The following is a 23891-nucleotide window of genomic DNA, read 5'->3' on the forward strand; positions in this document are numbered from 1 at the left end:
CCGTGGCTCTGCTGGAAAACAGCCCCTTCCCACAGGAGCAGGGCAGCATCTGACCCTGCAGGGCCCCCAGGTGCTGTTTATCTTTGCGCAGGAGATAAAGCAGCTGTCAGCCATCCCATGCCGGGGCTGGACAGCTGGAGCTCGCCCTGGCCCATCCTCTCCTGCCGTGGCAGCAACCTCCCAGTGCTTGCTAGCCACTCCAGGCATCAGTTTATGGCCCAATGCTCCTGCACAAGCTGCCTCTGGAAGCTGCGCTCTAGTCCTGCTTGGGGGGGCGTTGGGACCACAGGGCCAGAAGCCCCTCAGGGCTCACTCTGCAGGTCCCCAATAGATCAGGGCTGCACCCAAGGGTGCTGGGTTGCACCCATTCCCTGCATATAGGGAGCCAGGGCTGATTTGTGGGGTGCAGCATCCCTCATCACTCCAGGTGTGGCCACCACGGGGACCTGACCCAGTTGTCCCTGGCAGGGTCGTGTCCCCAAAACCCTCCTGCTCAGCATTGTTGTGCTGCTGGGGCCCGGTGAAGCTTCTAGATGGAAAGAAAGAGAAATCCCCCAGACAAACGGCTATTGATGGCTGAGGTGGAGGCAGCGCAGATAGATACTGTAGGTATAGATGGGCATGGCAGACAGCAGAGAAGACTGAGAGATACTCGGAGCAGAGAGATACCGCAGGAAGAATCAGGAGATAGATCCTGTGGGCTGATCAATACCCACTGCGTGCGGAGGGACAGCAAGATAGAGCGAACTGCAGGGGGAAGGTGTTGGGTGGGCAGCAAAGTGCATTTGTCCTGGCCATGGCTCCGGGAAGATGCTGCTCCAGCTGGAGCTGGACCTGTGTAGCCGAGTCTTCTTGTCCACCTTTAGCCACCTTTGTTGTCCTGGGGCCCATTAAGGTGCAGGCCCATTAAGGTGCAGATCTCCCATGTGTGTTGGTCACATTTCCTGGCCCCGCGGAGATGTCCAGGCCACCTGTGGGCATCTCAGGGGCCACTGTGTGCATGCATCGGGCAGCTGAGGGGGAATGAACATGAGCCCTGGCCCTGGGACAGGAGCTGGGTATCAGTGGGTGAGCGCCCACCCCACGCCATGCTTCAGTTTCCCCATGTGAACCAAATTAGGGCAGGCTGCAGGGAGCTGGGTCAGGCTGGCACAGACAGGTCCCAATGAGGACGTGTGGGGACAAGGAAGCAGAGCCAGCAGAAGCCTGTGGGACACAACATGTCCAGCACCCACCTCTTGCCTGATGATCACTAGGGACATACAGCTACTTGGTGACAGGCTGCCCCAAAGGAAAGGGCTGCTTTTGGTACCCTGGCACACCTGGCACTGTCCCCACTCAGCGCTGGAATGGGGACAACCCCTCCTGCTGTGGCAGAGCTGCCTGGGCTGCTGACTCCCAGCCCAGTCCCATACCAGTGGCACTCGCCCAAGCCCCCTGAGCTGCCCACTTCTTCTTCTAGGCACATCCAGGGGGGACAAGGGCACCCCCAGAGCAGCCCCAGGCTCCCCGAGCTGAGGAGGGAACCCCTGCCTGCAATGGAATTATTGACACGGGCGCTACGGAAAACACTGCTGAGACTCTTCACACTAATGTTATTTAGCAGCAATATTTCCATAATAAAATAAATCAATGGGCAAGAGAAAAACCTGTCCAGAGCTTTGATTTTCTCATTTTAATGGCACTTATTTACTCCCACCAGCGTGCCCATCGGATTTTCATTACGCAGCCTTTGCTGTAAGTGGAGAGGTATTGATACGAGCTGCTGAGTTAGTGCCTTCCCGTGCGGGCTGGTGCAGGATCACTCATGTTCCTCGACAGGCCTGCAGGAATGCTTGCACACACATAAACACACCCCTGTGCACGCACACACACATATACTCCAGGACAACGCACGTGTGCACCCTATAGAGGCATGCATACCACTATCCTCTCTATGTGCACACACAGATTTGTGCATGTGCCCAATGTGTGCACACGCTTGTTCTCACCGTATGGACTGATACACAATTACATATATCCCAGTGTATGCACACTCATCCTGACCATACCTCCTGCAAACTTTTACCTATCCGTATACCCACACCTGTGCACACACAACTTATGCACACCTAACTGTCCTGCTTGCACCTGTGCATGCACACAGCCTGTGCACCCCCAGAGTACCTCCTGTGCCTGTCTCACACCTGTGCGTGTTACCCTGCTCTCCATGTGCTCGCCCCTGTCCCTTTGCACCCCTCTGGGGACACCCGGCTGTCCCCAGGACCCCCTGCTCTGCTGCTGAGCCCAGAGCCAGATGGATCCTGCCCCAAGCCCCATGGCGGGGGCTCAGCAAGCTCCAGAGACTTCCCGGGGGAGTGGAATGAAGACGTTTATTACTTACATCTCTTTTTGGGTGGCAAATTAAGACGTAGCCCGCCTGTGGGGCTCCCGGTTGGTGGAAAGAGGCCAGTATGGGGAGTGGGGAGGAAGGACATGTTACAGGCCTGATGGCCAGGGGACACGCGCACACACACACACACACACACACACATTATTTTGGCAACAGCATGGAGGTGAAAGCCCTCCACCGAGCAGCAAGCCCGCTTCAGGCACAGAGCTGCAAGCAGGGTCTGCACCCCAGCTCAGCCAGGGACCCTAATGGGCCTCAGCCAGGGGAAGTGTTTTGAGGGGCAAAGTCCCATCCTGAGCTGATTCAGAGGTTTGGGCACCTGCAGACACTAGGCACATGCATAGCTTGGAGGCCACGCTCGGTTAAGGTGACAGAGGGTGGCTGTCCCCCTTGGGGGAACATGAGCAGGGCGTGTGGAAAAAAGGGACCCTCTTCCAGCCTCCACATCCCCGGGGGAGATGACACACTGGGGCCAGGGGCCAGCCCAGGACGGACCTCCAGTGCAGAGACCAGGCATCCACTTGCTGCCTGGGGGTCCCAGCGCAGAGCCCCCCGCTGCTGTGGGGACACTGTGCGCTGCCAACCCATGTCCGCAGGGATGGGAGCAAGGGCAGGAGATGCCAGCTGGATGCCGCGCTCTGCTCTGACCGCAGCCACGGCAGCCCCCCAGCCCGGCCGGGACACTGGGAACTTCCCGGCCAACCTCTGCTGAGGCTGCTCGGGGCTGGCTTTCCCCATGCACTGTGACCCAAGGGGCACAGGGCAGCCCAGCTTGCGCCAGCATCCTCATCCCCAGGTTTTGGGACCTGCGGTCTGGAGAGGAGGAAGAGGAGCAGGGAGGAAGGCTGGCAGGGAAGCCAAGCCAGCCGGGCTCAGCACCCCAAGGTGCTGATGAAGGCATTGGCTTCCAGGAGCAGGCCCTTGACGTAGACGTGCAGGGTGTAGAAGAGGGTTACGAAGTCCTGAGTGCTGAAGAGGGTGTCAGCCAGGGCGAAGGCGAGCGTGGAGGGGATGAAGCCCCGACCGTACTCTACCATCCAGGTGCCCGCGCTCCACTGCACCGATGTGGCCTCTCCCGCCTGGTGCACGATGGTGTCCCCTGCCAAAACACGTGTGGCATTGCTCCCAGCGGCTGTCCCATATCAAAGAGGAGACGTGTGGGGCCGGGAGCTGCAGTGCTGAGCACCCCACTCCATACACCCCTGCCCCTCCCCATTCTTTTGCATTCTTTTGTACCAGCCACTTTTTTATTACTGGTACCCACTGAGGTGCTGGGACACGTGCAGTGGACATGAAGCACCCCATCCTGAGCTCCTGGCTTGTGCCAGCTGGAGGGAGGAGGCTCTGTGACAGCCCCCTCTGTGTGCTTACCGGGATAGTAGATCTCACTTCTGGTGGTCCCCTCCTTCCACTGCCGGAAGGTCCCCGAGATGACAGTGTCAGAGATATCTGCCCAGTACCGGCCTGCAGGAGGGCATAGCACTGACTCAGCGCATCCCTGCTGGGGACGGGAAGGATGCCAGCCCCAGGGGAAGGATGGTGCTAGAAGAAGCAGGGCTAATAGACCTTGGAGAACCCCCCCTGTCCCCACGTACCCGAGTGGCCCCCGGTGTCGATGGCCGTCCCGAAGAGCAGCACATACTCAGTGAGGGAGGCATGCAGCAGGCACATGGAGCCCATCCAGCCACCTGCATTCATGAACACCCACTGCAGGTCCTCATCAGGCAGGATGTGGCCCGGGTGCTTCTTCCGCAGCTCCACGATAATCTTGGAGAAAGCCAACTCATGGTCCAGCCCTGTGGCACACCGGGGAAGATGCGAGTCCCTGGCATGGAGCGAGCTCTGACAGCCCCCTCTGCAACCCCATTCCCAGCCATGGGGTCCTAGTGTGTCCCTCGGGGGGGGCCTCCCTGTGTGAGATCTCTCCTGCCCCCAGCCCTGCTGCTTGGTGACGGGGCCGTGCAGCACTGAGCACTCCAGCCCTACACCACCTATGGGGCAGCAAGGAGGGCCCCGGCAAGGCAATTGCGACCCTGCGCCAGCATTATGCACCCCACCCCAGCTGTGACCCCACACCCGTGCCCTATGGGGCCAGCCCTTCCCGGCCCTGTTCTGGGTTCTGCTTCCCGTGCCGTGCCACCATCCCCACGTACCCGCGTGGTGCCGGACGAGCTGGGCGATCTCAGCGGGCTGGAACTCGTACCTCTTGCAGGCCAGCCAGCCCCGCAGGCCCTGCAGCAGCAAGGCCAAAGTCCCCAGCGCCAGCCCGACCCGCAGAGCCCACGGCCCCGACACCCCCATGGCTGCGGCCCGCTCCGCCCCGGGACCGCCCCGACGAGGCCCCACCGCCCCCTGGTCGGCTGTGCCGGCGCGGAGAGGAGGGACCGGGAGGGAACAGCGGGGGGGGGGGGAACGGGGAAGGGGGCGGGGAAAGGCCGGGGAAGGGCCCGCCAGGCTTCTGGGGGTGGTGGAGGCATGGCGGAGGCTGGAGGGGGTCGGGAGTTCCGTGCCAGCGGTAAGGCGGGGGAAGGGATGGAGGCGTGTGAGCACCACGCGTGTCCCCTTGTGCCCCACTCGTGTTTCTATGCGCCCCACTTGTCCCCGTGTCCCATCCGTGTCCTCCCGCACCCTGCTCTTTTCCCCTTGTGCCCCACGTGTGTCTCCTGCACCCCCACTCGAGGCCCCTATGCTCCACTTGTGTCCCCTCACTCCCTACTCGTGTTCCCTGTGCCCCACCGTGCCCCCCCACGCATCTCCCACACCCCGCTCATGTCCCCTTGCTCCCCCTGCGTGTCTCTCCATGCCCCTTGCGTGTCTCTGCACCCCACTCGTATACCCCCGTGCATGTCTCCCCATGCCCCACTCGTGTCTCTCTGCGCATCACTCATGCTCCCCCACATCCCAGTTTGTGTCCCCTCCATGCCCCATCATGTCCCCCTATGCCCTACGCTTGTCCCCCTGTGCCCCACTCATGTCCCCTTGCATCCTCACTCATGTCAAGCTGCCGAACCAAGGAGCTGCTCCTCTTCCTCCTCCTCCTCACCACCTGGGGCTTCAGCCCTTATCCTGCCTGGGTACCAGGGATGCTGTGTAGGGATGCAGCAAGGGGCTGGATCAGTGCGGGACCAGGGCTGCTGGGGGGCTGGCTCGGTGTGGGGCAGCAGCACCTGGTGCCTGGGGTGGGCTGGGGGATGCTTCAGGCAGCTCCATGCTCTCCGCTCAGCCCTGCAGCCCCTTGCCCTGGGCAAGCCCCCAGGCTGTGCAGGAGGAGGTCCTGTGATCCCCACGGCTGATTTAGGGGTTTGCCACATGGGGATGCTCAGTGTATGGGGCCAAGCATCACCTGCCATCACATCCTCGCACAGTTTTTTTTTTTTAAATCATCACCAAAGAGCCATTCTCATAACTCCATAATGAGGCCTGTATTGTTGTGAAGTCTGAGAGTGGTCCCATGGGGGCCAGAAATCTTCTGTGAGCAGGGAGATGTTCTCCTCCTCAGAACTGATTTGCTTCCTCTAAGGCAGTGACTCATGTGAAGGGCCATGTCCCTATGTGTGCATTGCTCCCACATCCCAGCAGGATGCTCAGAGCTGGGCTGGATGATGTCCCCATCCCCTCCCTGGTGTCCCCATCCCATGACACATCCCCCCCACTGACCCTCAGGTCCCCGGTGTCCTGTAGGTCCCTAGGGTTTTTGGGAGGAGGCAGTTGGGGTAACCCCACAACTGCCTTCATCTCCTCTCCTTCTTGTAACAAATGCATCTGCAGCCACCTTGGACCTTCCCGGCTCTTCCCTGGGGCCCTGGAAAAGTGGCAACGAATCAGTTTAAATGTGGCAATCCAGATTGGGGTAATTAGCCGCTGAACCAGTTGTAACAAAGCTCATCATCCCCCTGCACACGCAGTTAGCTCTGATTTAACAGCCCACCGGCTCCCAGCCCAGGCCACTGCGTGTCAGCCCAGGGCCATAAATGAAACTCGCAGTAAGTCAAGCAGTATTAAACTTTACAGTCACTGTCTTTAAAAATGAGATGCTTTCTCCAGTAAATCAGAGCAAGTGGGATTGTAAATATCAAGGCAGGATACATATTGCTTAATTAAACAGCACCTAATGAACAGCCTGTTTGTTGTGTTGTGATTTAGGATGGGAGCTGGAGTGTGTCAAGGAGCAAAGCCCTGCTCGCAGGTAGCAGCTGCTGCAGGTCAGCTGCTGCTGAAACAGCGCTGAGACACTGCAAGGGTTTCCCTTGGTTTAATTTCAAATTTTTTACCCCCCAAAAATGTGAAAAATTCAGAGGGGAAGTCAGCTGTAAGTGGAGGAGGAGGGGGATGCTCCTGGTACAAATATCCTGGGGTATTTGTATCCCTGGATGCTCCTGGTACTAAAAATACCCCAGTATTTTTAGGTTGTGTGAGGGGGTGGAGAAGCCTGGCAGGGAAAGAATGGAGCCTTCCTGCAGTGCGGGGAGGTGGGGGGCTGGTGCAGCCGGTGATGCAAATGCCCTGCAATTGTAGGAACCATCGCTGCTGCGCTATAAAGCCCCAGAGCCTTTTATGTTTTGGTAGCTGCAGTCTGGTTGTAATCAAAAAGGCAGAAAAGTGATTTGTGGGAAAGAGATGGAGTTGGGTGTGGGGCCGAGGGGTGGCTGCCTGCCCCTGGGGGCTGTGAGAACTGCTCGTGGCCTGGGGATGTCGCATGACCCATGCACAGGGAGATCCTCAGCATTGCCATCTCCCTCCTAGTCCCACAGCCCAGCTGTCCCCAGGGCTCTGCTCAGCTCTTTAGTGCCATCTCCCGAGCCTCAAATACTGCTGGTTCCTTCCTCATCTCCTTGTGCAGGAGAGACAATAAATAAGGGAAATTAATTTTGGTTGGACCTGACAATCTCTTGAGGTAATAAATGGCTCAGTCTTCAAAATAGGACTATAATCAAAGTTTACAATTTATTAAAGGAATAGAGGTAAGCAAACAGCGCTGGGTGCGCCGGGAGTCTCTGCTCCACCAAGACGCACACCAGTTACATCAAGCAGCTGATTTTTATGCTCCTAGGCTAATATATATTCATTACTACTTTAAAAAAAAACAGGGTTATCATAATTAGTTTCCAGAATCCAAACCCTCCTACTGGAGCATGCGTATCAGTCTCCGGTGGTCCCTCTGGGGGTCTCTGGGGGTCTCTCGTGCTGAAGGCTCATAGTCTTCCTCCCTCTTGTCCTTCTCCTTTGTCCAACTTGGCTGTATGTCAGAGACTTGTGCAGCGTTCCCTGCAAGCTTTGTCTTTTAGCTGTTCTTCAGCTCTCCCCGTCTCCTTAATCTCCTGGCCAGATATCAGAGACTTGCATAGTGTTCCATGCAATAGTCATAATAGTTAGCAGTTATTCTGAAACTCCCCAGATATCAGAGACTTCAAGGAAAAACCTACAAATACATTTCCCTTCAAGCTCTCTATTGACACGAATTGCTAAAACATTCCTTTGCAAGACACAAGAACTATATACATTAACCACTCTGTTTTTCTTAGACTTGTGGTTATACAAGGGTATGTAAGACAGAAGGTCACATTCATCATACCATAAATGATATATATACCATACAATGATATAAATAATATATAAAATGATATATATACCATAAATGATATAAATACCATACAATTCTCTGTATTCCAAGGTAGCTGTGTAGTCATAATAAGGAGAAATGCTAGGTAGATAAGTGGACAGTAGAAGGCCTCACTGTTCCAAAATAAGGTAGAAGCTTGGAATAATTTGTATTCCTGGGGGGGAAACGTCAATCTTGATTATGTTATTCACAGGAGAAGAATGTTTAGGAGGGGAATGATTTGCCAGGCAGCTATGCAAGAATGGGAAAGAACTAAACCAGACCGAGAGTAATTCCGAAATTCCGATAGAGCAGAAATATCTGCTTATCTAACTGCGATAATAACAACCCAGAACACAGAAATCATACGAGAGACTGGAGGATGAATCCTGAGGACGTGGTAGACCAAGGGCTCTTTAAAGTTCATTTCGTGATTAAAGCCTGGCCAGATATACAGAAAAAGCTCCAGAAGGTGGGAGGATGGAGTGAACAGTGCGGGTAGTATGAAGGTGTACGCCAGGAGGGGAGATGAGAAGAAAAAGCACAGAGTGAAACAAATAGTATTTGTAATAAATCAGACAAAACATGAATCAGATGAACACATTTCACAATCCCCCATCTCCTTTTTCATGGCATTGATTCGTGTTTTCCTTTCCAATTGAGTCAATACTTGCCGAATTGATATCAATTTTGGATCTGCATTTGTTTTTATTATCATCAGGGAATGGGTTTTCTCTTTCCCTGGTTCTAGGTCAACAGGTACCGCAGATATTTGCATTCTTTGTATAACCGAGTGTATTAGTCTGGTAATACAGGGTATTAAACATGGAATTATTAACAATCCTCCACATATCCCCAATACAACCATCCTTATTTTAGCAAACCAATCACCCCCCATAAAGCCCCCTCCCATAATCTTCTTAGATCGATTCCATTACAAATTTGAACTGGGACACGTGCAATTTTCTTCATTTCCTTTACAAGTTCATTTACAGCTTTTCTTTCTGTTGTGGTTTAACCCAGCTGGCAGATAAACACCACACGGCCGCTCGCTCACCGCCCCCCCTCCCTCTCTGGGATGGGGGAAAGAAATACGAAAGTGAAGCCTGTGAGTTGAGATAAAGACAGGAAAATAACAATAACAATAATAAAAATGAGAATAATGATGATAATAGTACTACTAGTAATAATGTGTATGAAACAGGTGATGCACAATGCAATTGCTCACCACCCGCTGACCGATGCCCAGCCTAACCCCGAACAGTCTGGCCCTCCTCCCAGCTCTTGCACCCCCAGCCTGTCTGTTGGCAGGACAGAGTGAGAAGCTGAAACGTCCTTGGCTTGGTGTAAGCACTGCTTGGCAACAATTAAAACATCAGCATATTATCAGCACTCTTCTCATCCTAAACCAGAACATAGCATTCTACCGGCTACTAGGAAGAAACACCCTCATCATCAATCTCTAAACAGCAATTACTGAAGTTAAATTTTCCACAGACTTCTCCTTCTTGTGCTAGTAAATAATCCAAAGCTAAGCGATTTTGATACAAAGCAGTTCTCATCTTGGTATTTTGCTTTGCAATTAATCCAAGTGCATCTCCGGTTTTATTTACAACTATTTCTATTACAGCTTGTAACCTAATTATTCTATTAAGCATATATATTGGGGTCCTATAGCCCCAGGATCCGTCTTCTGCCCGCGTAGCTGGATCATAATAGGCAAACGCCTTCAATCAAGGGCTTGGGCCCGCTTTCAGGGTTGATTCGGGCTTGTGTTACCGTTCAGCCTGTCAGGGTGATCCAGCTCCTGGAAAACGAATCACAATTTCATATGGGTTTAAAAACCAGGTTCTTATGTTATTTTCTCGGGACAACCCGATCTTAGTGCGGGAGAAGTCCGGTCGAGACCCTCTCACTCGGCAGTCAATACCCATAGGAGTTGCCTCCCTCGGTAGACCATACACACTGCAGTGGAGGGTCCTGCCCCGGTCTTGCCTTCTCCCTTTCCTCCCTTCAGGCTTGTCCCCTTTATTTGGCATCCTTAATTCATGCAGAGCCTCATTGCCAGAATATTAGTTCTTCCTTAGCTTGAGTTTCAGTTTCCCAGGAGCGGACTCAACCCTCCAAGTTTCGGTAGTTACTGGTCCTTTTATTCTGGATGCGTGGGTCCAACCCCTTTCTGCTGTTCTCACAGATGTTTCAGTAGTAAGTAAAACAAGGTACAGTCCCTCCCATCGGTTTTTTTTTCCCTCCAGGTTTATTTATTAAGACCTTGTCTCCTGGTTGTATCTTATGAATAGCAAATCCTAAAGGTGGTGTTTAAGCCATCATTCCAGTTTCTCTTAGCTCTTGTAATCTCCTTCCAATAGTAATTATATATTTCTGGATGCTACGATCCTCAACTACATTGTTCCCTAGAGTCATCCCTTGAGAATAAGGCATACCATATAACATTTCATATGGAGATAATCCAGTCTCACTGTGTGGTTTATTTCTTATGTTTAAAAGTGCCAATGGTAAGCATTTCATCCAGGGCATTTGTGTCTCGATCATTAATTTAGCCAATTGTTGTTTTATTGTTTGATTCAGTCTTTCTACTTTCCCTGAGCTTTGTGGGTGCTACGGAGTATGGTATTCCCACTGAATACCTAATGATTGCCATAATAATTTTATTATTTTAGAAGTAAGGTGTGTGCCCTGGTCAGAATCAATGTACTGGATTATCCCATATCTAGGTATCAGGTGTTCTAATAGAATTTTTACCACCATTTGTGCCATAGCTCGTGCTACGGGATAAGCTTCTACCCATTGTGTTAAATGATCTACTATTACCAATTGATATTTTTATCCTCCCTACCTTGGGCAATTCAGTGAAATCAACTTGTACTTTCTCAAAAGGCCTATAAGCTGTTTTTCTCCCTACCGTGGCTGCTTGTTGAAACACTTTCTTATTTATCTTCTGACAAGTTAAGCAACCTTGTGTAATTTGCTTTGCTATTTCAAAAATCCCAATGCAACCAAATTGTTTTAGTAAATGATCACTTAACACTTTTGTACCCCAATGTGTTTGTGCATTCAAAATGTGTTTGCTTCACATAAGCTTTTGGCAATATATCTCGCCTGTCTGGCAGCGTCCATTTTCCTTGTTCTAACTTAGCAACCTATTTTCTCCAGTTTCGTTCGTTTTGTTTTCCATTGTATTTCAAAGTCAGTCCAAAAATTCCATAAGGATTTATTTTGGACCTTGTTGGAACACATTCTCAATTCCCAATGTAACCAGATTTTGGTATTTACCGTTCATTATTTCCGGGGTGACTATGGTCTCAGTGTGGGGTTGGTCAGGGGAATGCAATCGACAATAGTTCCCTGAGCGGTCCCATTGGCAATCTGAGCTCACTCATAAACTCAGGTTGTTTTAAGAGTTAACTGCTTTTCTGTTTCCATGACAACTCTCTCGGACCCATCATGGTCCCTCTGCCCCGGAGGGCTCACAGCCCTGATTTTGAGATCTCAGCCTCCAGTTGAGGCAGAACTATTAACATTCCTACATCCTCTTTCCCTGCTCATTCAACTTCAAACAGCTCTGTTAAATACTATATGCCACACAACCTTTAACACCTTCAACAACTCTTTTAACCCTTCCTTTATCTTTCTCCAGCCTGTACTTTTTTATGCCAAATCCAGAGGCTCAGTCAGGAGCCAACTTAATTCCATTCCTTTTCCCTCTATGATGCTGAAACGACATATCAGTATACAACATTTCATCCTATTTTCCTTCTCTCCTCAAAAACATTAATTGCAAGATAGTGCTATAGTCAACAGATCCAAAAAGTGGCCATTTAGTTTATATAGTGGCCACCATTGATTGCAATACTTAATTAAATTGAATATACAAGTGGCGGGGCGATTCCGTTAGTCCCAGCCAGGCTGCAGCACACTTGCTCTCTTCTGGGTCCACGGATATTCTACTAGTAACATTAATGTTCAAAGCCTGACAGACCCAGTCCTCCGTGGACCCAAATATTGGTCAAAATACATGGGGTCTTAAAGGTTCTTTTGGTCATTCTATCATACAGTACTGGACCATTTTTAATTTACTCTTTCATCTTCTGGGGACCTTATCATTCCAGTTTCTAATTGTTATATATGGAGTGGTAATTCGTGTCGAGAAAACGGTTGATATTAATATAGAAGGGGGAGATTTGGGAATGTGGCCACGGGGGTTGGAAAGCCCCATGGTTGAGATAACATCAGACTCTTAACGATGAGGCCATCAGGAATATAAAAGAGCTTAGAGGGAACAAAGAAGGGTGATTCAGGAGACTCCATGCAGTCTCCGGTTTCTTGTTCTCCATCTGGTCTCTTGTTCTCCAGCCATTAAGGCATGGATGTTTCTGGGTGTTTGCTGTTGCTGTTATATTCAAAGTTGTCTGACCAATGAAAAGTTGTTTTGAAAAGAACTGCTGTGGAGAGAAGGGTATAAGAGCGGAGCCTGCCCTCAAGATAAAAAAAAAAAAAAGAAAAAAAAAAGAAAGGCAACACGATGTGATGAAGTTACGTCATCAATAAAGAAGCAGAAAGAAGGAATGAAAAGGAACAGGCTGAGAGAATGGAGACCAGGACGGGAACAGGCATTTTGATTGCCTCATGAAGATAGGTTCGGCCAAACTCAGCAAACTGCTCAGAGAAGCTCGTACAGAAAGTCGCTGGAAATGGGCGCACCGTAGGTGGAAAGAAGCTCGAGGTGAGAGAAGCGGACCTGCGCACACAACTGCCTCTCGCTGGTAAGCAGTTGCGCATTATGGGGAATCATACGTCCTTAGGAACAAAGACTGTCCTGGTAACCTTACAGCTTATTCTCCTTCTTAACAATTGGACAGTTTATGATCCTGAAACATGGAACCAAATTGATGTCAAGGTGTGGGACTCTGCAACTAAAAATGACAAGGTTGCAGTGGGATTGCTCGGCACCTGGCAAGCAGTCTCTGAAGCCTTAAAGAGCCCTGTGGGACCACAGTCAGAAATGTGTGGCTTGCCAGATAGTGAGGGAGCTGCGGGCTCCTTTACTGATCCGACTGCTACACCATCGGCCCCTCTGCTGCTACAGCCATCGAAGGCTTTTGCTGTTACGCCCCCTGTTGACCTGAACGCGCCTTTTGACCCAGGCCTATTGGCCTTGAAAAGGAGATGGATATGCTTTTCTTCGATCCGGGAAGAACGGGATACATAAGGCCTGAAGACCGAGTTGCTTGACAACTTAAAGCGAGACATATTGTTCAAAGGGAATGGAAAATGGAGACTGTTAAGTCATGGAACTTAAAGGATTGTTTGTTACCTTTTCTGATCATGAATATGTATAGGCGTACTCGATTTTAGTAAGTTATGGAACTTAAAGGACTGTTTGTTACCTTTCCTGATTGTACGTGTGTATAGGCATACTCGGGTTTAGTATGTAAAAGCGATTTTCTATATATTTAGAATGTTTGATGTTTGTGTGTGCGTGTTGGTGGAGCGTAGACTCCCCGCACACCCAGCGCTGTTTACTTGCCTTTTATACCTTTTATAGCTGTTATATCTTTTAGGAATATTTGTTTTATAAATATTACAAAATTCACATTGAGTTGAGACCTCATTTATAACACAATCAAAGTTTACAATTTATTAAAGGAATAGAGATAAGCAAACAGGAGCACCGGGAGTCTCTGCTCCACCAAGACGCACACCAGTTACATCAGGCGGCTGGTTTTTATTCTCCTAGGCTCCTACACATTCATTATTACTTCTAGAAAAGGCAGGATTATTATAATTAGTTCCCGGAATCCAAACCCTCCTACTGGCGCATGCGTATCAGTCTCCGGTGGTCCGTCTGGGGGTCTCTCATTCTGAATGCTTGTAGTCTTCCTCCCAGGCTTTTTATCTTGTCCTTCTCCTTTGTCCATCTTGGCCGGACGTCAGAGACTTGCACAGCGTCCCCTGCAAGCTTTGTCTTTTAGTCGTCCTTCAGCTTTCCCCTTCTCCTTAATCTCTTGGCCAGATATCAGAGCCTTGCATCGTGTCCCATGCAATAGTCATAATAGTTAGCAGTTATTCTGAAACCCCTTTGTTCTCTTATCCCCTATTGACACAAATTGCTGGACTATTCTTTTGCAAGATACAAGAACTATACACATTAACCACTCTGTTTTTCTTAGACTTGTGGTTATACAAGGGTATGTAAGACAGAAGGTGACATTCATCATACCATGCTGCCCTAGCACTGTTCCATACTGACACGAATCAGATGAACATATCTCACAGTGGGGGGGCCGGGAGCAGGGGCTGCAGTCAGTCCATGGTGCTTCGTTTCTACTGCTCCTTCACGGTAACTCTCCCCCCTGCTCTGCTGTGGGGTGCCGACCTTCCTGGGCTGGTCCTGAATGGACTGCAGCATGGAGATCTGCTCCGCTGCGGTACACCATGGGCTGTGGGGTCTGCCTTCCCTACCAGGGGCCTCTCTGTGGGCCGCAGGGGGGCTTTGGGTCCAGCACCTGGAGCACCTCTGCACTGCACTACCCCTCCTCTACACTGACCTTGGTGTCTGCAGGGAGGTTTCTCACTCCTCACTCTCCCAGCTGCTGTTGTGCAGCAGTTTTTTTCCTTTTCTGGGATGCGCTCTCATAGAGATTTAAACTGCATTGCTCATGGCTTGGCTCTGGGCAGCGGTGGGCCCCTTTGGAGCTGGCTGAAACTGGCCCTCATCTAACATGGGGCAGCTGCTGGATTCTTCTCACAGGGGCTACCACTGCAGCTGTCCTCAATACCAGAACCTTGCCATGTGAACCCAATATACTGAGGCAGCTAGGTCATTACTGGCCTGTAAAGTATCAAGGCTTAAATTAACTAATGAAACCCTAAATGTGATGGGTGTAGAAGGAATTGGGATAACAGTGCCACTTTTTGGGGACACCAAGCTGAGACTAGGGACAGAATGATCACTGGGCAGTTATTGTATGTACCTGAGGCAGGGACTAACTTGTTGGGAAAGGATTTGATAATGAAATTGGGCATTGAAATAGTAAATTGATAGACTGGAATAATGGTGTTATTAATGGGGTGCTTTCAGACCCTGAGAGCAAAGATATATTTGCCTTTGCGTGGAAAGACCCTGAAATGGGGTGGAAGCAGCAATACAGATGGACAGTTTTACCTCAGGGGTTTACAGGGCCACCACTTTATTTGGGCAAGTTCTAGAACAAATTTTGGAGTAATTCCAACCTCCAAAGAAGGTGTTACTGTTACAATATGTGGATGATTGTTAGGACATTGTTAGGACAGGAGAAAACAGCTGTGAAGGAAGCCATTCGACTTTCTGGGAAAATAGGGCTTGAAAGCATTGGAAAATACATTAAAATTCGTAGAAAGAGATGTTGCCGGAAGAATGGCGAAAGTCATGATATACACCAATATGGTCAGATCATGCTCTCCCTTTATTACCCGAATAGCTTGACTTTTATAGAGAATTTAACAGGGGCAGATAGTGACTCACACAAGATTACTGGTCAAAAGCACTCAGACAAACAGCTACAAGAAAAGAACCCCACCTGCAAGAAAAGAACCCCCTTGTGATTAGCAGTCACATAGATCTCATCCTTGAAGCCAGCTGCAGGCAACAATATTTTTCTAAATTCCTCAATTGGGCGATAAGGGAACATCGTCATGGGAACTCCTTGTAGTTGTCCTGGTAGCTTGGTTTGCTCAGCTGCAGCAAGTCATGGGATCTTTGCTGTTTCAAAAATCCCTCAACAATTCCCCCTTTTTCTTTTTGAGCAAACCAAGCCCGATGTAACAGTTTTGCAAGTAACCTTTTAACTACATTTATTACAGTACAACACGCAATGATGATTAACACCACAATAAACAGAATCCTTAATCCCTCTTTGATTAATCCCAGTAACCATCTAGGCATCATCCCAAACAAATCAGTGAGCCATTGATTGAAAGGATTGATATCACATTGAATCTTTCTCATGTGCTCTTTCAGGAAAGTAATGGATTTGTGAATTGACTATGATCAGAAAGGTTCAAACAGCACATTCCCTCAAAGTCCTCACACCCATGCCCTTGAGCCAAAAGCAAGAAGTCAATAGCAGCTCGATCCTGTAAAAGCGCATGTCGCAGACTATTTTGATCTGGTAACATCTCCTCAAGTATCTCTGCCGTAGCATGGGCTTGCTTCTTGGCCCAGCATGCCAATTTTTCTAAATTATTAAGTGCAGCTGCAGCTGCTGCTCCTGGCATGAAAATTGGCAATGCCGCTCTAGCCACAACACTGAGCAATTCAACATTATCATTGCAATCTGGTGTGAGCAATGCCCACTTATGTCTGGTGATCTTACGCAACTGTGACAAGCTAGGAGCAAATATAGTAAGTTTACCTAAGTAACATGGACCTCCAATAGCATTCGCAGGGATACCTTGCCAGGCCCTATCCCCACAAATCAGAAAAACATCAGGAGGTAGGGCCATAGCTGTACGATTATTCCAAATGCTATAGTTGTTACCCCTTATCTCCGCGCCATAGGCCCCTAAACCCTGCCTAGCAGTGTCATTGTATCCACAGGTGTTATTTGTATTTCTGTACCTGTATGGCCCTTCTGAAGTCACATTTGTCCACCTTGTTGGATTGTGTTTTTTGACACAATTTAATCTTTGCTGTAAATTTCTGAACACAAAACATGTTTGAGTCCAATTCTGTGATGTGTTTCCGATCCTCTTGAGACCCAAGTAACTCTAACTCTTGTGGATCCCAGGGAAGCGGGACAGTAAGCGAATTTATTAATTTCACTGAGCACACAGCTACAGATGAGGCACTGCAGCAATTGTTGGTAGCATACTGGCCAAAATCAGAAGGGTCATACATAGGTATACCTATGAGGCAAGTCCTGAACGGATCCGTGGACGATGCCATGGACAGACAAAATTCTGATATACCAGTCTAATTAGCCCATGTCACCCACAGATTTCGTCGCGGCTCAATCTTGGTCACGAGCACAAGCACTGCTGGAGGTATTAGAATCACCATCAGTAACTTCCCCATCCCTTGAGACATCTTGGGCGGCCTTCACAAATTGGCTTGGCACCCAAACTGGTCCTGCTCAGCATACTGTGAGTCTGATACAATATTGCATCCCGCGTCTCTCCACGTCCCTGTTCCGTGTCTCACCGCGTCCCGCATCTCACGGCGTCTCTGTTCCGTGTTCCACCGCGTCGCTGTTCCACGTCTCACCGCATCTCTGCTCCATGTCTCTCCGCGTCCCGTGTCTCACCATGTTCCTCCACGTCTCACCGCATCTCTGTTCCACGTAGCACAATCACACAATCATGCAAAGAGGCCTCTTGCACTTCTCATTCATACCACAAGAAAATATCACTTTAAATAATTTGCCCACGGCTTCAGGAGGTCCTTGTCTACTCCCGCGGTGAGTGGCTGAGAGTGAAGACCCCACCGAGGAAAATGTTTGGGGTGCGCCTTGGGGCGTCCGCTCCACAGTCGATCCCACAGCCGAGCAGAGCGGCTCCTGGCACAAGGAATGATGCTATTATAGTTTGTATAATTACACCAAAGAGATACATTGCAATAGGGAGCAAGTGTGGCATTGACGATTTGTTTCATGGTTTGTTTTTTTCGCAAGCAATTGAACCTTACATATGCTGTTGCTGTTACGCTTCCCAGGAAATCTAATTCCTGTGGCTCTGCATGTGAATAATACAATACAGGTGCACTTGCTGCTCTACCGAAAATAACAGCTCCTTAAATTTTAGAAACAAGTTTTCCTTTGGGATATGTCTCAAATGTGCCCTCTCAATGCGCTGAGCGATGCCTATAGCATACTGTGAGTCTGATACAATATTCAAAGGTACTGGGTTTTTCTTTTTCTTTTGACGCATCTCTCCGCGTCCCACTTTTTCTTTTTCTTTTTTTTTTTTTTCCATTATAATCGGCATCAATTATCCTCGACAAAACAAACAATCCGGTCAAAGATGTACTTGATCGTCCTAACATAACAGCAATACACTACAGTCATTCCCACACCACTTGATAGTCAGGTAGAAGATTCCTAGAAATACTAATGAAATTCCAACATGGAACGAAACCCCTACAGCACCACACTCTTTGAAAGCAGCTTTCAGCTGCTGGGATTTATTGAGTTTCTGGTTTTCACTGCTGAGATCTGTGGCCGCCTTTTCAGGGGATCCACCCACATCCTTGGCCGAGCTGCCGGCGGCGGCGGCCCGCAGCGCCAGCAGAGGGGCCGGCCTGAGGGTGGGGGGTGGCAGGGGGAAAGCTGTGGCAGCGGCGGGCAGCGGCTCGCGGGGCGGCGGGCCCGGGCGCAGCAGCAGGCAGAACATGGCAGCGCCCGGTGCGTGCATGCGGGCGCTCAAACCTGAGAAATGCCGCAGCCGGCGGCGGGGCAGGCGGGCGGGTGCCCGGAGCTGACAGAGGGGCGGGCGGCGCTTTGCCCCAGGCGTTCTGTCAGTCCCAGGCAGTACTGCTAGAGCTTGCGCCGCTGCCATCACCTCCTGCTGCTCGGTTTTCATACCGCACAGCGCATTGATCACTGTCCACTACGTCCCACTTACTTCTTTATCCAGCTTTCCACTTCAAATGGCTTTATCCCATAAGCGATCTCCTACCTCCCGCCACTCTTCTGGGCTCACAGTGCTACTCGTCCCCTGTCTTCACCAACTCCTCCGTTCTCCCATAGAAGTTTCGAGGTCTAGCTCGATCACTGATGTCCTGAGTCCCACCGTGTTTGGGCGCCTTTTGTTGCCAGAAGAAAGGCCGAAGTCATGACATACACCAATATGGTCAGATCATGCTCTCCCTTTATTACCCGAATAGCCTGACTTTTATAGCAAATTTAATAGGGGTGGATAGTGTCTCACACAAGATTATTGGTCCAAAGCACTCAGACAAACAACTGAACGAAAACAACCCCACCCGCAAGAAAACAACCCCCTTGTGATTAGCAGTCATGTAGATCTCGTCCTTGAAGCTAGGTGCTGGCAACAATATTTTTAATTCCTCAATCAGGCAATAAGGGAACATCCTCATGGGAACTCCTCGTAGTCGTCCTGGTAGCTTGGTTTGCTCAGCTGAAGCAAGTCATGGCCTCCTTGCTGTTTCAAAAATCCTTCAACAAAGAGAAGTCAAATATTTTGGGCATCAAATATCTGAGGAGAAATGAAAGATAAATCCAGAGAGGATTCAGGGAATTGAGTTACCCCTACCCAAAACTAAAAAGAACTAAAAAGTTTTAAGAGAAAGAGGTTTTTAGGGAGTTAGGAGTCATGAAGTCCAAAGGAAAACAGATACTCCCTGAGGGGAGAGAAACGCTAAATGAAGTGCTAAGGAGGCAAATATTAACTGTTTTACATCAAGAGGGACATTGGGGAACTCAAGCAATGTGTGACGCTGTGCTATGGAAATATGTATGCGTAGGAATATATATATTCTCTGGCTGAACAAGTATGCCAGAGTTGTGTAGTATGTCAAAAGGTAAATAGGAAAATTATCCACAGTCAGCCCAAAGGAGGGTGAGAACCAGGAATTCAACGCTTCCAAAATGTACAGGTAGATTTTACAGAAATCCTTAGAGTAGGTAGATTTAAATACTTATTAGTCTTGGTAGATCATTTGTCAGGGTGGGTGGAAGCATTCCCTTCAGTATCTGCTACTGTGAACATAGTAACTAAAGTAATTCTAGTACAAATAACTCCCAGGTATGGAATTGTTGAAAATATTGACTCTGATCAAGGAAATCACTTTATGTCAGAAATATTGCAAGGCCTAATGTGGACTCTAGGAATGAAGTGGAAATTTCACACTCCTTGGCATCCTTCCTCTTCTGGAAGGGTGGAGAGGATCAAACAGTAAAGAAGCAATTGACTATGTTCTGGAAACTCAGCTTCCACAAATGAAGTGCTTACCTTTGGCACTTCTCTGAATTCAAACTGCACCAAGAAAAGATGTGGGAGATTCACCATATGAAATATTATTTGGATTGCTGTACACACACAAAGGGAATGAATTACCTCAATTAGGGCCAAAGATGCTTTTCTTAAGAACTATATACTCGGGCTGTCGTCCTCTTTGTCATCTCTCAGGACCTATGGACTGTTAGCTCAAACCCCACCCTTGGAAGCCCTGATCCATCCATTCCGAGCTGGAGGTTGGGTTCTGATGTGAACATGGAGAGAATAGAAGCTGCAACCTGAGTGGGACGGACTGTTCCAAGTGCTCCTGACTACTGAGACGACAGTAAGAACGGCTGAGAAAGGGTGGACTCATTCCTGGGTAAAAGCATCAGTTAACCCTGATACCAGAGAGACTGCCTTAACAAAGACTTCTAAGGTTAAAACTGTTGAAACTATCTATGTAAACCTTTAACTTCTCCTTAGAAGAATTCTTAATGAATTAATGAGTAAAAGGGATTGAATTACACAGAATTGGAGTGTTTACAGGGAACACTCCCTGGAAGTGGGAGAAAAAGAAAGGGGGCTATTTAATCCCCACCAGAAGAATCCTTATCAGTTTGTGATTTTTATTGTTTTTTCTTAATTATTATTTCTTAATTATTACAGGGATGTATATACAAATATACATGTACTTGTGTTTTAAGTTTATCTTAGGAATACCTGTTCTCAATGGATTATTGATAGGATGGAGGGAAAAATCAGTATTTCCAATTAATCCAGAACATCTCCTGAGTTCTTTCTCAAAATAACTGTTGGATTTGCACCCAGATGCCTAGAAAGACTGAAGAGGCCTTGTCCCTGATTGCTATTTCCAGCAGCAACTGTGTCTGGATTCTCTAGATTTCTAAAAATGACAGACCATACCCAGTCCCGGGAAGGAATAGATTTTGAAGCTGAGCTCCCTACTCATATTCCTGGCTACAATATACTCTGTTATCACAGGTGCCTTTTAAACAACATTTATAGAAAACTCAGGGGGCAATAGTACTGACCCTGGGTGTGGAAATGGGTGTGGTACTGGCTATATGGCAATAAAGCCAGGAAGGTGTTGCCCCTAGGATGGAAGGGAGCTTGCACCCTGGAGGCAATAATTCCAAATGTAACAAATGTAACTATTATTGAAGACCCGCAAAGCCAAAGCCCCCTTGAGACCACGTGCAGAATTAAGCAGACTCCAGATAATCCTCTAGTAAAAATCTCTAGCATTTCACAGTTTTGCAAGGTGTTTTTTACCTTGGTTAGGGGTGAGTGAATTAGAAAACGCTATTGTAAATATATTGAAGAACTAGAAAATAAGTTTGATGAGTTTGCAAAAATAGTACTCTAGAATCAAGGAGGAGTGTGCACTGTAATTAATACTAGTTGCTGAACAATGGGATGAATTCGACTGATCTCAAAAATATTTGGGAAAAAACAAACAAACAAACAACAAGATCCTACATAGAGTAGCTCAAGATGACACTTCCTGGGGATTTAGAAACAGGAAGCCCTAAGAGTGGGCACAAAACACAGCTCACATGGACAAGGTTGCCTCAGGGCTTTAAGAACTCACCCACCTTATTCAGAGAACAACTTGCAAAGGACTTGGAGACCTGGGAAGCCACATCAAGAGAAGGAAGGCTGTTGCAATATGTAGATGACCTCCTAATAGCCACCCAGACAGAAGAAGCATGTGTGGCCTGGACGGTAAGCCTCCTAAACTTTCTGGGATTCCAGGGGTACAGGGTATCAAAGAAGAAGGCTCAGGTGGTAAAGCAGAAGGTGATTTACCTGGGTTATGAGGTTAGTGCCGGACAACAGACCTTGGGGCAAGATTGTAACGAAGCAATATGTCAAACCCGAAACCAGAGACAATAAAAGGACTGCGAACCTTTTTGGGAATGACGGAGTGGTGCAGACTGTGGATCTATAATTACAGATTGCTTGTAAAACCGCTGTATGCACTCACTGCAAATGGGAACAGGAACCTCCAATGGACAAAAGAGGCCATGCGAGCCTTTGACCAACTAAAGAAGGCTCTCATGTCAGCTCCAGCTCTGGGACTTCCAGATGTGAATAAACCGTTCTTCCTCTTCTCCCATGAGAAACAGGGGATTGCCCTGGGAATACTAGCACAGGACCTGGGCCCATATCGAAGGACAGTTGCTTATTTTTCTAAGCAGCTGGATGCTGCTGCCAAGGGATGGCCAGGATGCCTCAGAGCCGTTGTAGCAGTGGTGCTAAATAACCAGAAAGCATGCAAGTTCACCTTGGGCCAGAAAATAACTGTGCTAGTGTCTCACACAGTGTCTGCAGTGCTGGAAGTGAAAGGTGGTCACTGGCTTTCCCCACAAAGGTTCCTGAAATACCAAGCTATCATGGTAGATGATGTAGAAATAGTGGTAACTAACATTGTCAACCCAGCTTCTTTCCTCAGCAGAAACCAAAGGGGAGCCAGTGCACCACGACTGCCTGGAGACCATCGACCTATTCCAGCCGTATGTGGAAATCTGGTTCACTGATGGGAGCAGCTACATCATCAGCAGAAAACGACATGCTGGGTATGCAGTTACCACTTGCAAAGAGGCAATAGAATCTGGACCTTTGCCAACAGATACCTCTGCACAAAAGGCTGAGATAATTGCTCTGACCCGTGCCTTAGAAATAGCAAAAAGAAAGAAAATAAACTTCTATACGGACTCAAGGTATGCATTTGGGGTTGTACACGCACATGGAGCCATCTGGAGAGAAAGAGGACTGTTGAACTCGCAAGGGAAAAACATCAAACATGCAAAAGAAATAATGCAATTATTGGAAGCAGTTCAGCTGCCTGAAAAGGTAGCAATCATGCACATTAAGGCACACCAGAAGGCAAGCTCAGAATTGGAGGAAGGAAACATTCTGGCGGACAGAGAGGCAAAAGAAGCAGCAAAAGGTGAGGTAGCAACTGAGGGAGCCCTAATCCCAGATGGGCAGATGCCCCTTGAAGGTAAGCCAGTAAATAACAAAAAGGACAGAAAATTAATTGAAAGTCAAAAGGGAGAGTATAACCAAGAGGGATGGGCTATTACTGAAGAAGGCAAAGGGAAATTAGTCATCCCCTCTAATTTGCTATGGTCACTAGTAAGGGAAGAACACCGGAAAACTCACTGGGGAATAAATTCCCTATATAACTGTCTGATTGGGAAAATTACAGCTAGGAATTTGTATGCTACTGTCACACAAGTAGCCCGACAATGTGACCTCTGCCTCCAGACCAACCCCAAAAATACCTCCAAACTGAAATTGGGCCAAATTAGGAAAGGCCATGGGCCTGGACAGCAATGGCAAATTGACTTTTCTGAACTTCCAAGAAAAGGGGGGTATCGATATTTGTTGGTATTAACGGATACCTTTTCAGGTTGGACAGAGTCGGTACCCACTAGAACTGCCAAAGCCTGAAAAGTAACCAAGGTATTGCTACAAGAAATAATACCACGCTTCGGAGTTCCAGCCACCATGTCCTCAGACCGAGGACCACACTTTATTTCAAAAATAGTGCAGCAAATTAGTCGGCATTTGGGCATAGATTGGAAACTGCACACTCCATACCACCCTCAATCGAGTGGCCAAGTGGAGAAAATGAACCATTTGATCAAACAACAAATTGTAAGGTTAGGGCAAGAAGCTAATTTACCCTGGTCCCAAACTCTCCTGCTAGCATTGCTGCGGATTCAGACTAAGCCCCGAACTAAAGAAAAATTAAGTCCTTTTGAAATACTTTATGGTGTTGTGGTTTAACCTGGCTGGCAGCTAAACACCACACAGCCGTTCATTCACCCTCCACCCTCCCTCTCTGGGATGGGGGAGAGAAACAGGAAAGTGAAGCCTGTGAGTTGAGATAAAGACAGTTTATTAGGACAG

General features: G+C 48.6%; 1 protein-coding gene and 1 long non-coding RNA gene across 2 annotated transcripts; one reads left to right on the plus strand and one right to left on the minus strand.

The window, feature by feature from the left end:
• Positions 1–2358: 2358 nt before the first annotated feature.
• Positions 2359–4741, minus strand: LOC137846723 (sigma non-opioid intracellular receptor 1-like). The gene is made up of 4 exons (XM_068664841.1): positions 4546–4741; positions 3988–4188; positions 3764–3856; positions 2359–3491 (listed from the first exon to the last, which is right to left on the minus strand). The coding sequence occupies exons 1-4, from the start codon at positions 4691–4693 to the stop codon at positions 3265–3267; spliced, it is 669 nt and encodes a 222-aa protein (XP_068520942.1). The 5' UTR covers positions 4694–4741; the 3' UTR covers positions 2359–3264.
• A 79-nt stretch (positions 4742–4820) lies between these two features.
• Positions 4821–23878, plus strand: LOC137846737 (uncharacterized). The gene is made up of 3 exons (XR_011090619.1): positions 4821–4907; positions 16990–17135; positions 20139–23878. It is a non-coding gene; the product is annotated as an uncharacterized lncRNA (long non-coding RNA).
• The last annotated feature ends 13 nt before the right edge of the window (positions 23879–23891 follow it).

Source organism: Anas acuta, chromosome W (assembly GCF_963932015.1).
Source record: "Anas acuta chromosome W, bAnaAcu1.1, whole genome shotgun sequence".
NCBI classification, from domain to species: Eukaryota; Metazoa; Chordata; class Aves; order Anseriformes; family Anatidae; genus Anas; species Anas acuta.

Excerpts from the sequence above, each read along its gene's own strand:
- LOC137846723 (XM_068664841.1), bottom strand. The coding sequence starts at position 4,693 with ATGGGGGTGTCGGGGCCGTGGGCTCTGCGGGTCGGGCTGGCGCTGGGG. Across the intron at positions 3,857-3,987 it reads CGACACCGGGGGCCACTCGG|GCCGGTACTGGGCAGATATC; the intron begins GTACGTGGGGAC and ends GCCCTCCTGCAG. Across the intron at positions 3,492-3,763 it reads AAGTGAGATCTACTATCCCG|GGGACACCATCGTGCACCAG; the intron begins GTAAGCACACAG and ends GTGTTTTGGCAG.